The sequence below is a fragment of the Pseudopodoces humilis genome, chromosome 6, assembly GCF_049639895.1.
Source record: "Pseudopodoces humilis isolate 2021_Gansu_Grassland_sample_001 chromosome 6, ASM4963989v1, whole genome shotgun sequence".
Lineage (NCBI taxonomy): Eukaryota > Metazoa > Chordata > Aves > Passeriformes > Paridae > Pseudopodoces > Pseudopodoces humilis.
The window spans coordinates 45890368-45905955 of record NC_142205.1 but is presented as its reverse complement, the minus strand read 5'-3'; the positions used below and the strand labels follow the sequence as shown (position 1 = coordinate 45905955).

At 41.4% G+C, this 15588-nt stretch overlaps 1 protein-coding gene across 2 annotated transcripts in view; it reads right to left on the bottom strand.

The window, feature by feature from the left end:
• Positions 1-848: 848 nt before the first annotated feature.
• ELOVL6 (ELOVL fatty acid elongase 6) overlaps positions 849-15588 on the bottom strand; it is a 74888-nt gene continuing 60148 nt past the window's right edge. For both annotated transcript variants that reach the window (XM_005517519.3, XM_088056654.1), the window contains exons 3-4: positions 5225-5376; positions 849-3271 (exon numbers count right to left, since the gene is read on the bottom strand). In XM_005517519.3, the coding sequence (XP_005517576.1) occupies positions 2847-3271; positions 5225-5376 (577 nt within the window). In that variant the 3' untranslated portion in view covers positions 849-2846. The remainder of the gene's footprint in view (positions 3272-5224; positions 5377-15588) is intronic.

Here is a 15588-nt window from a genome sequence, read left to right as displayed (position 1 = left end):
GAGATGGGGAAAGAGCAGGTGGATTTCTTTCTCTGCTGAAATCAGTGTTGGCACTGCCAGCATTGCCATCCAGGACCTAGAAAAGTGGGGGTTTAATCCTATGCAATTAAGGAAAACAGAGTGTGAAGCAGGGTAGATTGTTTACAACCCTCCCTGTTTCACGCCCGTGTTAATGTTGGGCCGCAAGTCCTTGCCATGCTGTGATGTCACTTGCCATTGATAAAGGTTTTGAATCATGAGCCATAAGCCTCAAATTTGCGGGAGATAGCGGGGCTCCTTGCCCTCTGCTCAGATAAAGGCAGTCAGGCACTCCGGCACTGTTCAAAGCACAGCAAAGCCTCCACTGACTTCAGAGAGTCCAAGGTCTCTGCTCCAGACCCTGGACCACTTCCAGCCCCTCTTGCTCTGTCTGAGAGACTCGAGACACACAGGACTGAGGCTCTAAATGGCACAATGGTGGGCTTCTACTAACGCTTTATCAGCTAATTGCAGTTAACTTTAATTTTGCCTTTTCCACTCTTTACCGGTCTTCTTAACCTGCTTTTTAGCCAGAGCAAAATTAAACATGAGGAAAAAGGCTTATTCAGCATTATAATTATCTACTCCCAAGCTGTATAACAAAATGGTTTACACATTTAATTGGTTTTGTCTAATATTTCCACGTATACAGTAGTCCTATTAATGAATATCATAGCTTCATTACTGCATATCACATTTTGCTATGTTTTGTACCATAAAATAATGTCAGCACATCAATAACTTAAATAACACAAATGTAAACTCATTTTCTGCTTGTTATAATTACGATTTGAGCCTGAAAAGGCCTTTGATTTGTAAGACCATTCACATAATATGGAATGTAACTTTATTTGTTTTTCTTTTGTATATAATGAGACACCGAAAGCCCTTGTCATCTCTTAACAGGATACTAAAGCAGCTCTGTTTCATGAATGACAGCACAATTAAAGCTAAAAATCATAATTAAAAAAACCCCTTGTACTGTACAATCTCAAATTAAAGCAAGAAAGATAATGACAATCTTTTGCATTAGCCAGGAAATGTGATTCTCTGCCACTGGGCTGTTTTTTTCTTGTTGACAATTCACAGAATGTGTATATGGGTGTAGTTATAGGTGTGTGTATATTCTATGCAGAACAGCAGTCCCTATTTTGTTGATCTAGTTCTTCTAATTGTTTAGTTAAACTACCTAGCTGTTACAATTTAGAATACTACATTAACACATTTAACATCAAGTTTACATACTTGCATCTTTGAAATACTAGGAACTTTTACACATTTTATTTGGCTTTGTAAGGACTGGAATATCACAGATAATGCAATCTACTTGTCTTTGAAAGAATATGGCTGTTCTCAACTAACTCTCTAAGGTTCAGAGTGAAATACACTTCTCCATATATCTGTAGCTGACTTCAGAGAAGAAAGAGTGTCTTCTTAAGCAGTCAATCTGATGTTACAGTACAGATTCTGCAGAGATATATTTATTTAATGAAAGATAACTCTCTCTCTCTGGACTTTAGAGTCAAGCTGTTGCAGCAAAATTACTTCATTTGGACTATTTTCTTCTACACAAATCTCAAGAAAAACCTATTCAAAGTATGTTTTGTAGTAGTATCTCCACATGACCAGAGGAGGGCACTTTGAACATCATTGCACTGCCCAGGAGGCAGATGCAGAAGCACAGTGATACCCAATGTCGCACAGTCCTGCCACCTCTCCCAGCTCAGGCAGGCATCCTTGTGTCTGCAAAAACACAGAATCCAGATTGTACCACAGGGCTCTGTTCTGAAAACAGTGGGCAGATAAATCACTCTCTTCTCGCTAACTGTGATTTCTCCCGATTTCCCCCATTTCATTTCAGTGTTGCTGCGGGCTAAATTAACAGTAATGGATAATTCCTAAAAATCTTGTGAGGGGAGTTGTCTCCCCCTCCTTCCTGAACATCCCTCCGCTATTAGCCCCATGTAATTTAGCAAATATTGATTGATTTAACCCTCTATGACTTATCCTGCTGCAGAAATTCCTTGCCTTTAACTGAAAAATGCACTTGGAAAATGCACTCTCTGAGATATGTATTGCAACAGTGCATCTTTTCACATTAAACTCTTGTAAAAGTACTGCTCCTTTCCACCTTCTGAGGGAGGTCAATCTGTGTCCCAGATCTGCTCTCCTGGCAGAGCACATAGCAGAGAAATCAATCTCTTCTCTTTTCCATACATAACCACAGTGTGGAGTTCAGCCAGCTTCCATGCAGGAAACACATTTTTGGGCTTCATTTTGGCTAAAGGTATCAACCTTCTATGAAAAAGTTTTTAATTCTGCAATCTTGTTGTTATTATAGACAGATTATTGTTTTGTCATCTCTGCTTTTTTTTTTTTTTGTTTTCTTTAATGCAGAGAAAATATTAGAAAGGATTTAGAAACATGTTTTTTTCTTTTTTAAAATAAAAGTCTCTCCTCCACCTTGGAGAAACACAATGCTTATTTAATGTACTTTTTTCTCCCCCCTTAACATCATTCCATTTCTCTTTTCTTCTCTTTTTTCTTTCCTCTTTTCTTGATTTTTCTCTTCTTTTCTCCTCCTTTTCTAGAGCAGAGAGGTACAAGAAGGAAGTTGTTTTTCATCAGCAGTCCTTTGAGATAGAGTAGAATTCAGTGAGTCCTCACCATGATAGGATCATAAACTTACTGGGTTAAACCATGCTAACGTTCCCTAAGCTGCCAAGTTTTAGCTGCACCATACATATATGTGTTTCCTTGTGCCTTTTCTTGTCTTATAATTTTGTTTTTCTTGATGACCCTGAGCTATGGCTTTCTTGTTTCTACCACTAGTCAACCTTTCTTTCTTTTCTGGTTTTGCCGATATAGGCCTCAAAGAAAAAATGGCAGAAGAGCACAAAGTAGCTGAGGTACATGAGAGAGGACCAGATGATGTTCTGCACGTGGGAATGGCACTGGCCCTGCTGCATCCAGGAGAAGACCAGGTAATTGATCACGCAACCGACCAACATCTGAGTGATCTGCGACAGGGTGATGAACATGGCAAACTTGCGTGAGACCCTGAAGCCAGCAGCCCGCAAGGCATAGTACGAGTACATGACGGCGTGTACTCCGTAGTTCATGGTCATGAACCAGCCCCCGCCAGCCACCATGTCCTTGTAGGAGTACCAAGAGTAAAGTAACACAGTAATGTGGTGGTACCAGTGTAAGAAGATGAGCTTCTGCTTCCTAAGAATAATGAATATTGTATCACCTGTAATAAAAACAAAACACAAAACAAAAGAAGAGGGGAGGAAATGAGAAACATATCAAACAAGTCCACAATTAACGCAGTGCTCTCTTCCCTTTGCCGTTGCTGGAGTATACACTACTTTAGAGCATGAAATCCACCTCAGCTCTAGATCTGAGAGCCCATTTGGCTCCTAATCCCTATGCAATCTTTAGCAAACCAATGCATCTACATTTTCCTGTATGGATAACTCCATCTGAAAACTCCATAGGTTTACTTGGTAGCCCTTTGTTGCTAACATTATCCACAAAAGTCTAGGGTGAGGTGGGTGGATGTATGTGCAACGTCCCTCACTGTGAGACTGCCCATTCTATACCGTGACTGGAAGAGAAATGCAGCTTGACAGAGACCAGAAAACCTAGAGGAAGCAGCACAGTGTCCTCTGATTCAAATGTCTATGTGCAAACTCAACCTAATAAAAAGCAGAAGAGCCTTTTGAAGTAATACACAAAAAAGCTGTTGCATAAGCAACCCACCATACTGAAAGATGATTTCTGGATGCTTCCAGAAAGAAATTTGGGTTATATTGAAATACATGTCACTTTTCTACAAATCCATCTTACTATTGTAGAAAAATAAATACTATTCCTCTTTCTTGCTTTTTTTCTTCTGTCTGCTTCTCATGATTGCAATGAGCGTCTCAATTAGATATATGGATGTATATGTATGCTCCTTGATTTCCACTGTTATACACACAGTGTTTCCAAAAGGATCCCTGAGATTTGAACCTAGGAACATAGTTTGATGTGTAAGTGTCCCAGGAAATCTAACTCATGAATATTAGTCATGGATGGAAGCAAAACTGCACTGTCTTCACAAGGTCTATAATAAACTGTAACAATGCTGTTCACTTCATTAACTGCAAGACGTTGACTCATATTTTAATAAGTAATCATATGTTCAACTTATTGTTGCTGGGCAGCTCTAGCTGATGTTCCCCATTTTTAACAACTAAATTTCTGTGGGTTTGTGGCAATTTAAGCAACAGGAAACCAAGGGATTCTGACACAGCAAAGCAACTGGTGTCATTCAGCTGTCTCATCCTAGTTTTAATGCTGATGAATTGCTGTCCTCTAATTTGCTGAATCAAATTACCTGTGTGAAAGGTAAAGTCTCGCTTTTGCTGTACACCTGAACACAGTGAGGGCTGCAGTTCTTTGGGGTTTAATAAGGGCATCCTCCGAAACGAAAGCTGGAGGGCTGCTCCTTTCCATTAAAACAATCCTTTCTTACACTAATCAGCCATGGATAAGAACACATGAAGACTGGCTTTCAAGTTGGCTTTCACATGTATATTGTTAAGTATCCTTATAAAGAAACTGCTAGAGAGGTATCAGTTTATAAAAATAAGGACTGGAAAAGCAAGGGATATTATGGGAAATTAGTTTCTACTTGGAGGAAGCATACAGCCACAGCTTTCACAGTCTGGAAGGAAGCACTTTACTGTTCATAATTGTACACTTAGATGTGTATTGAAGAATGAAAGCTGCAGAATGGAGGCAGAGCCTGACTCAAGCTTCTTGCTGACACAGCTGCTACAGCCCACCCTCCACTTCTGTAGCCACGGGGTGTGTGACTGCTGATTATGCCACTCCTATTTGCCTACAAGTAGTTCAGGAAGAGCTACGGGCCAGATTGCTTTTGCTTCTTGTCTGCCCTGCTGTGTATAATCACTGCAGTTTATTCCTGGGCTGGAAAAGGTCTTATTCAGCTGCACATTGATCTAACTTCAGCCAAGCTGGAATTGACCTCTAGAGACTAAAACATGTAGTTTGGGGTTGGTCATGCTTACTCAGTTTTTCTGAGACTTAAATGGGATTTTGACAGTGATGAGACCCTTCTTGTGCTTCCTGCATGGACATTTCTTCTCTAAAAATACACAAAGGCATATGAGAGAAAGAGAGACAGGGTACTCACCTAGTTCGGGTGCTTTGCTTAGCACAAATGCATATGCCCAGAATTTGCTGACAGGTCCAATGTAAAAACTCTGGTCACACACTGACTGTTTCAGGCCTTTGGTCATCAAAATGTACAGCATATAAGCACCAGTTCGAACAGCACCGAATATACTTTAAAACAAAAAGAGAAAATTAGGAAAGGTCAGTGGACATTTGAAATCTACATGGCATCACTTCAAATCATTATGAGGAAAACTGTGCTGAAATAATAAGTGTGAGACAGCTTGAGCTGGAGAAACTCTGCTGGCTTCTAGGTAGCTACTCTGAAGTCAGACCTGTAAGCTGGACTGCAGCCACATCCCCTGGTGAAAGTCTGTAATGGTAACATCAGTGTTTTTCATTTCACTACCACAGGAATGATCCTTCAGTTTTCAGAAGCAGGGAAACATCCATTTCAGCTCAAAACAACATGCAGAGTTTTAATGCTGATGGGAGGGAAACTTTTGAACAAGAAATGAGTTGATAAAATGCTGTATTAGCAACATAATCAGGACCAATTCATTCTTCTGGTTTTCTCAGAGTTTTCTCTCATCTTTCCATATATTTGTTACATCCACAGGAGCTTTGAGCACAGCCATACCCAGGTAGGGCACACAGATTTTCATGAGGCATCTCAGTCAGAGCCAGTGTTTTGATGCACATGCTTGACTTCATCCCTTAGCAGGTCATTGCTAACAGAGGAAACAGATAGTTGTATCAAGCTGTAAACAGCAGATTCACCTTCACCTCATCAAAGTGAGATGCAAGGTAACAGTGTTCTGTAAATGAGAAACTTCAAGAGATTTGTAACAGTATTAATTAGTGCAATTACAGAGGGGATAGGTTGACATCCAGCTCATATCAAGAACAATGGCTTCTGTCTCACCAGCAAAGAGCTCTGCAGAAGGAGTTTTGTCTCACTGTTTTATAGCAAGAACATGCCTTCCCATGGTCTGCCACTGTAGTTTGCTGGCCCTGCACAACTTGTGATGAATACTGGATGAAGGAAGCAGCTTTCAAAGTGAAATCGAGCAAAGACAGTCACAATCTATTTTGGGGTTGAGTATATCTTACTTTATGTCTACATCATAGGTCCTCATCCCTCTACCCAGCTCCATCTTATCTCCTCTCTAACTTCCTTGTGACCTTGACCTAGCCTGGCTCCCACTCTGCCTCATTGTCTTTCATGATTATTTCATGGCAACAGGCAAAACAAGCCACCTAAAACTGGTGTATAAACACATGTGGGCAATGCAAGCTACCATTTATGCAAAGTGTGTGAAAGGAGGAACAGTTCCTCTGAAGTTATAGATACTCTGTTATTTGTCCTTGTCTTGTGAGGTCAATATTCCATAAAAAACATATTTTAAAATCATCAAGGCAGCCCAAAAAGCTGAGTTTGATGGCAGTTTTTACAGTACTTGGTCAGATTAGATGGTTCTAGTAAGTCTACTCCACAGGAAAACAGCTACATAGCTTATATATAATATGCAAAGAGTATTTAGATTTCCAAATCTGCAGCATTGATACACCCAGTCAAATCTGCCTGCTGCTAAGGGACAATGCAGCTTGCTCTCCCCTGTCCACTGCATGGAATCTGCAGCCCAGTGGATTTCCACAGTGCCTGCTGCTCTTTGAGCTGTCAGTGGCATCAGATGGGGCTCTACAGCCAGGTCATACCCATGGAGAAGTGCTGCATCCTGGCTCCTGCACCATTACCTTCTGATGCCTGAGGTTTCACTGCGCCATCAGGAAATTCAGACGACTGTGAGCACTTACGAAGCTACTATTATTATCTGCTACTTGCACAGTGGTATTTGCTCATTGGCTCTCCTGCCAGATGAGTCCTCTTGTGCTATGTGCAAGTAAAAAAACACCTCCTGTGGTTTTCAGGTGTGCTGGAGAAGTTTAGCTGAGTCTGTGTTTCCCATTAGCATTACCCAAAGCAATGCACATATTCCCAGGCTTAGGGAAGAGAGCCACTGCAGCCTTTCATGTTCACCCACTCCTGCATGCAGAGGAGACAGTGCAGTGCTCTCAGCATCAGCTCATAGTACATCCTCTCCATGCAGGGTTGTCTCCTCCCAGAAACTCTCTCTCAGCACACTTTTCTCACGTCTTTCAGGCATCGGTCATTTTAACTCATCAGAGAGTGCCAAAACCTGCAGGAGGAGTTTTGAAATGAGGTGCAACTCATTCTGTGTTTCCTCTTTGGTGTTTAAAACATGCCCCCTTATTATTTTTTTTTTTCACAGGAGCTGCATTTCTCATTCCCAAGAAGACAGGAGATCCTGAAAGAGATGTGATCTGATCACTTCCTGAGGCAATGAACTCCTCAGGCTAGCCAGGGCATGCTGCTGCCTGCTCCTATGTTTTGGGTGGTTGCAAAACTGGGTGGAGGAAAATCAGGCAGAATACCTAAGGAACACTGGCTCTCCCATTAGCAAGTCTCTCAGTACTGACATTAAAATGGGGGAAGGAAAGGAAATTTTAACTAATGAAATCAAGTAGTTGCAAGCAATATGTCTTTCTCTATAAAGAAGCTGTATTGCTTTTCTAAAAATCGTTTGCTACTTAAGTTTTAAAACCAAAGAGAATGCTGTGCCATGAACACAAACGCAAACGAGAAGGACACTTGTTCGAGCAACAGGAAAACAATGATCTAACTGTGATGGGGTATGGACACCCAGGGATCTAACCTAGACTGATAATAGAGCCACAATGTCTGTGCCTGCTGGGGATTACAGTGTCCCTTTGCTGTCTTTGACATCATATTGATCTAATTCTGCCTGTCTTTCCATTTAGCAACTACTACAGAGCTGTCTTTGGAGCACACACACACACCAATTCACACGCACACACTTTTCTACAATTCCACAGGATGGTGGCTTCCCCTAGTTCCATGACTCTTGAAGTGACCCCAGTTACAGCTCTACATTGTGAGAGTCAGACTAAACTGTTGTTTTTTTTATTGGCAGAAACCGAATTACATTTTCACATAATTCACCATGGAAGGCTTTATGCAAAAGGATAGCAAACTCCAAGTAACTGATTTAATTACCTAAACAGACACCATGAACAGTGAGCTGCTTATGAGAAGTGCTGCATGCCAAAACACTAACTTGCCAACAAGTATGCACCACCCAAGACTGAAAAACATCCAATGCATGCCTGCAAATGTGTCTTGGAGCCATAGAACTAAGAGTGCTTTTTGTGCCTCTGCCACTTAATCTTGTTTGTTCTGTAAGGTAAAATCAACCAACAAATTTCTATCTTGCAAAGACATGATATGCAGCAGAGTGATGACATTGCTTACTCAGTAAATCACTTCTGCTTCATTCTGTCCTTGCCCTGCTCTCTGCTGTAGCTTTTGTGAGGTATTGAAATGAACTGCTTACCAAAGCAGTCTGTCTGGTGGGAATCATCTGCAGGGATTTTCAAAATAAGGTAGAAGTGAGTTACTGTACAATTACAGACTTTTACAACTAGAGAGACTGATCAGAAACAAACTGCACCATCTAATGTAGCTTTCTTATCTATTCAGGCTCAAAATGTCCTACATTCTCCTCCCTTCAGGCAGTGACATCTCTGGTAAGTTAAAAAATGCCCAATTTCATCATACTGTCCACAGTATGATGAAAATACAAACTAATATTTTTCTCTCTCAAACTTGTTTTCAAGCAGGGGTTGGTGGGTTGACCCTGCTGCATGTCAGATGCCCACTAAAGCTGCTCTATCAGTCCCCTCCACAACTGGACAGGGGAGAGAAAATATATCAAAAGGCTCCTGGGCTGGGATAAAGGCACAGAAAGATCATTCACCAGCTACCATCAAGGGCAAAACAGAGTCAACCTGGGGAAATTACTTTATTACCAATCAAATTAGGGTAGAATAACGAGAAATAAAAGCTGAATCTTAAAAACACCCCCATCTTCTCTTCTTCCTGGGTTAAACTTTACTCCTGAATTCTCTACGTCTTTTTCCTCAGTGGCAAGGGGAGGAGGGGGATGAAGAATAGACTTCTTACTACCAAAATCTGGCCACAGAAATCCAGTACTCAGAGGACCTCAAAACACATCCCATGCAGGGGTTAGGCACAGAATTAAGGGCTGGAGAGCTGGCTCATGGGAAGACAACGCAGGTGTTATTGTCTGAAGGCTATTGCTACTTTGTGCTGTCTCCATCCTACCTGCCAGTAGGGAGTGAAGTATTTGTTTGTCAAAAGCCCAGGTGAGAAGCAGGTACCTCAAGCCTTCAGTCTGGCATTGTAGCAGGCTCAGCTCTTCCTCACAGTGGAGGTCACTGCCCAATTTTGCTAGGGCTGCTTTTTATGGAGACCCATCCCCTGACACCTGGCTCCTGACACCTCTGGACACCCCAGTCCAGGATCAGCACTGCGGAACTGAGCAGGGAATGTGACTTCCAAATAAGAACAAATCTAGAAGCGCAGCACGGAATATAGCAGCATGTTCTAAAGGAAAGTCTCTGCTCCGGTTTTAAAAGAACTTAACCAAACAAACCATGCAGTCTGTAAATGCAGCACCAAGATGGTTTAACCAGTCTCTGAGGTGTTGGACTACAGTCTGCTGTGGGTGTGCTGGGCTAGTCCAGCAGCGAGCCAGCCGGCCACCCAGACAGAGCTCTCACAGGTCCAGCTCCAGCTCCCAGCTTGAGGCCCAGCTGGAAAAGAGAAAAAACATTAATTCTGCCCCGGCCTGCTTACATGGTGACTCACAGGAGTTCTGGCAGATAAGTCTGTGCCCTGGAAGCACAAGGCAATGGCAAAAAGCACAACATCCTCCTTTGTGAAAGCCACATTGAGCAGACAGTGGTCCTGGGAAAGCAGCTGAGGTGACCACACTGACGGCAGCGCACTTGTACCGTAACAGCAAGAAAAGAGGAGAAGCAGGTTCTTCAGTTGTTTGTTGACTCTTTTTTTTGGTTTGTTTTTAAATTTATTTTAGCATGTTAAATATTTAGAGAGGGAGCATTCTGAAATGTCTAAAGGGCAGCAGGTGAAGAATGTGGAGCTTCTTACACCTTCCTTCATGACAAATCAAACCATATTCACCTTCCTGGTCTGGTCAGCAGCAGCCCTTCTGATTTAAATCCCACAGTCCTCAGGAAGGAGGAAGGAGTTGCACTGCTAATGCTGAGTCAGCACAGGACGAGGGGAAGTACCTCTCAGTCTGTCAGTTCCAAGCAGCAGTCCTGAGAGCACACCTAGAGACAGCAGTAGCTGTAAAAAGGGGCAGCAGAGTATTCCTGTGCTTAGCCAAGCAACAGAACACAAGCAAACTATGAACTGATACTGGGAAAATGGAGGGAGGAAACATGTGTAAGAACCAGCTCTCAGAACTAATTTTCTTGAAAAGAAATGCAGCTTCAGCAAACACTGCTGAACTCCCCATTAGGACAAGTTGTCAAAAGAGTAAAGAAACCCAGGAACTCCTGATATTACCAAGCACCACGCACCAAGGTGGGTGCAAATGTCAAAGAACACCTCATATCATTCAGTCATTCCCTTGCTGTGCTTTTCAGCTCATTCCTAAAAATAAGTTTGTAACAAAGCAATTTTTCAACATGAGTGGTAGGTTTGTTTTGCAGTTCTCTGAAGTACTTATAGTTTTTCTTCTCCACCTGATAAGGGCGAGCTTCTTTCCAATCACTCCTTTCCTCTGTGATTCCAGAGTATCCACCCATCAAAAATGTGCACCACAAAGGTAACACAACAGATAGGTGACAGATTTCTTAAGAAACGGACAGATTTTGTTGATGGAAATGAAGCTGTTTGTAGGAGATTTCTATCTCTCTGCCATAAGACCCTGCTTTGGCCATGTGAGAAAGAATGGTAGTTTTGGCTGACTCAATATTCACTGGGGATGAATGCCTCCAGAGGATGCAGGCATTGAAGGGGGCACTTGCCAACCAGCAGGGGAAAGGGATTTTTTCCAAGTTTGTATTATTTTTTCCTAGGTGACTACAGGTAAAGTTGTCAGACCAGTGTTGGGAAATGGCCTGTTCCAGGGAGGAAGGACAAGATGACCGGTCCTACCTAGCAAACAGGGCAGGAGTTCTGGGAATGTGCATTTGTGTGGCAACTGCATACTAGATATGTATTTACAGCTGTATTGCAGAAAGATAAACCTAAACTGTTATCTGTGTAGACAGGTGAGGTAGTCAGATCACAGTGTGATTGCTGCATTGCTATTGCTGTGGTGATTATACTATCAGCCCAGTGGGGAAGAGAGAAGATTTAATGAACCATTGGCCTGGTCCTAATCTAAAATCTGTCTTTATATTTTGTGGTGGTTTCAGGTCCCGTAGGAGCAGAGTACTCTGTGAAACTGCTAACCTTAATGGCAAAAAGAGAGGACAGTCAAACAGAGTTTTAGCAGTTAAATCAGAATGCTTATGGGAGTCTGTCTTCATCATCTGTAAAAAAAAAAAAAAAAAAAACAAACAGCATTTTTTCCAGTTCTCCAAGTATGTGGCTATAGAAAGGGTAGTTTCTTTTTAAAGTTGAGCAATATCAAAAGGGAATGTCCAGGTTAACATGTTTACCTGGCTAATGACAAGTGAGGAAAGGATACACTACAGTCTGGTTTGTTCTGACCAGAATTATGGATCAACAGCCTACTGACTTTTACTGGTGCCTGGGAGCTTATTCAAAGCCTTTTGCTCCAAAAGCTTTTGTGGGCAGATGTGCCAGACTGTTCCCAGGCTGGGAAATGAATAAGGACCATGAGAGTAGCCTCCTTAAGAGCCTGTCCAACAGACAGCAGTCCTTCCTCCATGGGGAGGGGACGGTGAAAAACCTGGTCACACACCAATCTTGCAGTGTATTGAAGCAAAGGACTAGTGAGAAATATGTTTCCTGGCTAATTAAGTTTCCTTAAACTTTTGTGTCCATGGGCACATGTTTACAGGGTATCACTGAGAGAGAATATGGGTTCTGTGGGCCCCACATTCAGGGGGGGCTGATGTGTGCAGGAGCATGCAAAGGAGCACCACAACCCACCAGAATTTGCAATTGTTTTGATCTGATTTCTGATACCCAAGCTGCTCTTGGGTGTTTGTGGATTGATTAGATTTCATTCCAGCTGTTCCTCTGCTACTTTTTTTTTTAAATGAATCACCTCTTAAGTCTTGTGTTTTTTCTCCACTGATGGTCATATTCTTCCACATCTGGACAGCTCTGCCAGGGGAAGAGAAAAGCAGCACCAACTTCACTGGGCAATGTACAATATGTGATAGTGCACTATTAAGAAAGAAAAGTTTGATTTTCCAGATGGAACAAATCTTATAAAAGAGAGAAGGAATCAATAATACCTATGAAAATCTTAATATATAGTGTCACAAAAAGGTTGTCAGACTACCTAAATGTTATCTCAGATGTGACTCCTGTCTCAGTTTGTCTTGATGGTATTCAATAAAATTTAACTTACATAAATTCCATGAATTATTAGAAGTCCAGGATCTTCCTGTATTTAAATTGATGTAGAAACTATATGGTTTCTTTAGACTTATGTTTGATTGCAAAATCATGACATTTGTACTGTACAATGAAAACCCAATCATTAAGCACAAATGAAATGTGACCAATGACTGAAAGCTATCATTTGACTGTTGTTTCATGTAGTGACCTATATGGAGTTAATGGCTCTTATTTTGATCTCACGGAGTTAATGACATCTCTTGTTAAGTCACTGCAAAATAACGAGTCCTCGAAACTCACAGAAAAGCAGTCTGGAAAAGGATCTGGCACCCAACATCCTAAATGGTCAATGTGCCACAAGGGCAACGTGTATGAAATATTCATTTGCATTAGTAACTGACTAGAAGAACCAGCTTTGTAAGTTTGCTCCTAGTTATTAAAATTATTTTGCTAGGTTTGTGGGAGAGCATTTAACTTTCCAAATTAAACTAATCAGTCTCTTGGTCAGTGAAGGATACACAGCGATATGGTACTCCCAAAAATGTTTGAAAAAGAATGGTACTGATCATGGATTTGGTCACTCTTAACTGTAAATGTAATAGTTTTGAGGTGTTTTATAAGCATTTACAAGACAGGACTTCTTAACAGTGAGTTGCCTTGAAATCCTAGAGAGACACTTCCTCAAATCACAGCTGATGATGAACTCAGCCCAAATGTTATTTTATAAGAAATGGCAAAGAAAATTAATGTAATTAGGCTATTGTTTCATTGTCTTTCAACATGTTCAAAGTGCTTTCAAGCAATGCCAAGGTTAGTGATGCAGAGGGAGACCTGTTCCTGCAGAAAGGCTGTTGTTTTAAGACATTTGTAAAGCGCTTCTCTGTTTTACCTCCTATAACTGATCCAGGTACCTCCCCATAAGGCTCTGTCTCCTCACTGAATCGACTTTGGATGAAAAGAACATCTCCATTCTCTCCACAGAGCAGACCTTCCTATGCCATTCCAAAATCTTGGTTTTCTCTGCTTTCCAACAGCCAAGACCTACCACCTCCAGCCTGGGCTGTCCCAACCTAAGTAATATTCAGGCCAGCAAGTGCTTTAGGTCAGATGTTCCTGTGTGAAGAACTGCTAGGTACAAAGCTGTTCATAATCTGGGGGCTATTCAGGTAACTTCCTTCAGACTTCTATCTGTGTTGGCATCTCCAAGGCCCTTAACATTGTATGTATGAATTCCTCACAGAACTTCATGGCCTTTACTCATGTGGATAGCCTTGTAAGGTGGTTAAGCATAAAACCCATTTCAAATACAGAGCGGTGAGGCAGAGTGAAATTTAATTGTCGTGTCAAAAATCTGTGTCTGAGTTGGGATAAGAAATGATGTGCAACTTCATGAGTCCAAGGTTGTGGGTTCAGTCACCTATGGGCCATTTACTTAAGAGTCAGACTTGATGATCCTTGTGGGTCCCTCCCAGCTCAGGTTATTCTGTGAATCTGTGAGTTGTGGTTCAGTGCCCTACCCATGAGGTCTGTTTGATGTAAGCAGAAAGAGGTCTGACCTCATTCTGTATCAGTGAAAACAGTACAGTTGAAATGACAGTAAACACACTCCAGCGGGAGGAATTTTCTTCGGAGTCCTTTGACCTACGGCAGATTTTCTTCTCACTTTTTGAAGCTGCTCTTTAAACCTTCAAGTCCGAAGTCCTTCATCTTAACTACCTACGGTACACCTATATCTTTCAAGATAAATAGTTTATAGACATAAAAGCTATTTGTAGACCTCTTAACACTTCATTGCTTCTACCTTTGATATTTTGGCAGCACACTTTCAGGATCTAAAAATACAGAGTGATGTGCAGAGACATACAGTGCAAATTTACAAAGATGTGCTGTCCTAGAAACACCAACAGCTGAAAACCTTCTGACCTAGCCTGAACACCAGATGTACCTTCCACGGATGCAGTCAAACTCTTGCTTTCCCTCTGTTTTCTCTCAGGAAAATATCTTAGGCAAACACCAGGGTAGATTTGGCCTGACAAAGCTGTACAGAAATGACAGAGAATGTGAACCTCCAAAGTGAGTGTCAACAGCATCCATGTTTCTACCTTGTCCCCACTGTCACACCTCCTGAGTTTGCACAGGACCAGACTGCAGCAACTGACATTAATGGTAGGAGTGCATTTTCTCCCTCAAGTTTTCCACTTGTTTTTACTATTGCAGTTGTTTAGCATCAGTGAACTCCAGAATAACATCAGGTATGGATCAGAATCCATGATGGGGTGCTTAACTCCTTGCGACATGACCAGATACAAAAGTGAGGTGGAAAATTCAATGCCAATATTAAAAACTCCTGTTCTCCCTTACTTATGCCTTCAAAACTAGAAAAATGGAGTTTTAATCCTATTCAGCAGCAACAGAGTATGTGAGAAATCCATTTTTAAAAGGCTTCTATCCAGCCAAGTCTGTGAAGGAAAAGCCTGAAAACACAACCAGTGAGTCAACTATGGACAAAAACAGAACCCTAAACTCTCACTGTAAAATGAAAAAAATCTGATTATTTCAAAGTAAATCTTTCAGAGGACCGTAATGTTTCTTTTTCTGTGTTTGGGATTTAGGACTATCATAACATTACTGAGCCCCTAAACTGAACTCCTTTCTGCTCTATATTGCTTGCATTTCACTGGGAAAAAAAAATCACACTGGCTGAATTTTTTTCACATTTTCCTTTAAGAAAAGTCATTTTGGGCACAGATGTGAAAAATTGTTACCGAGTTTTCTCTGGTGCTGATGAGCTATATTAACTATTTACGTGCTCATTCTACATCTAGCAATTTTAGTGTAAAACTGTAAAAACAAAGAAGGAGGTTTTTGCCACCATATTTTACCCCTTGTTAACTGTTTAAACAATC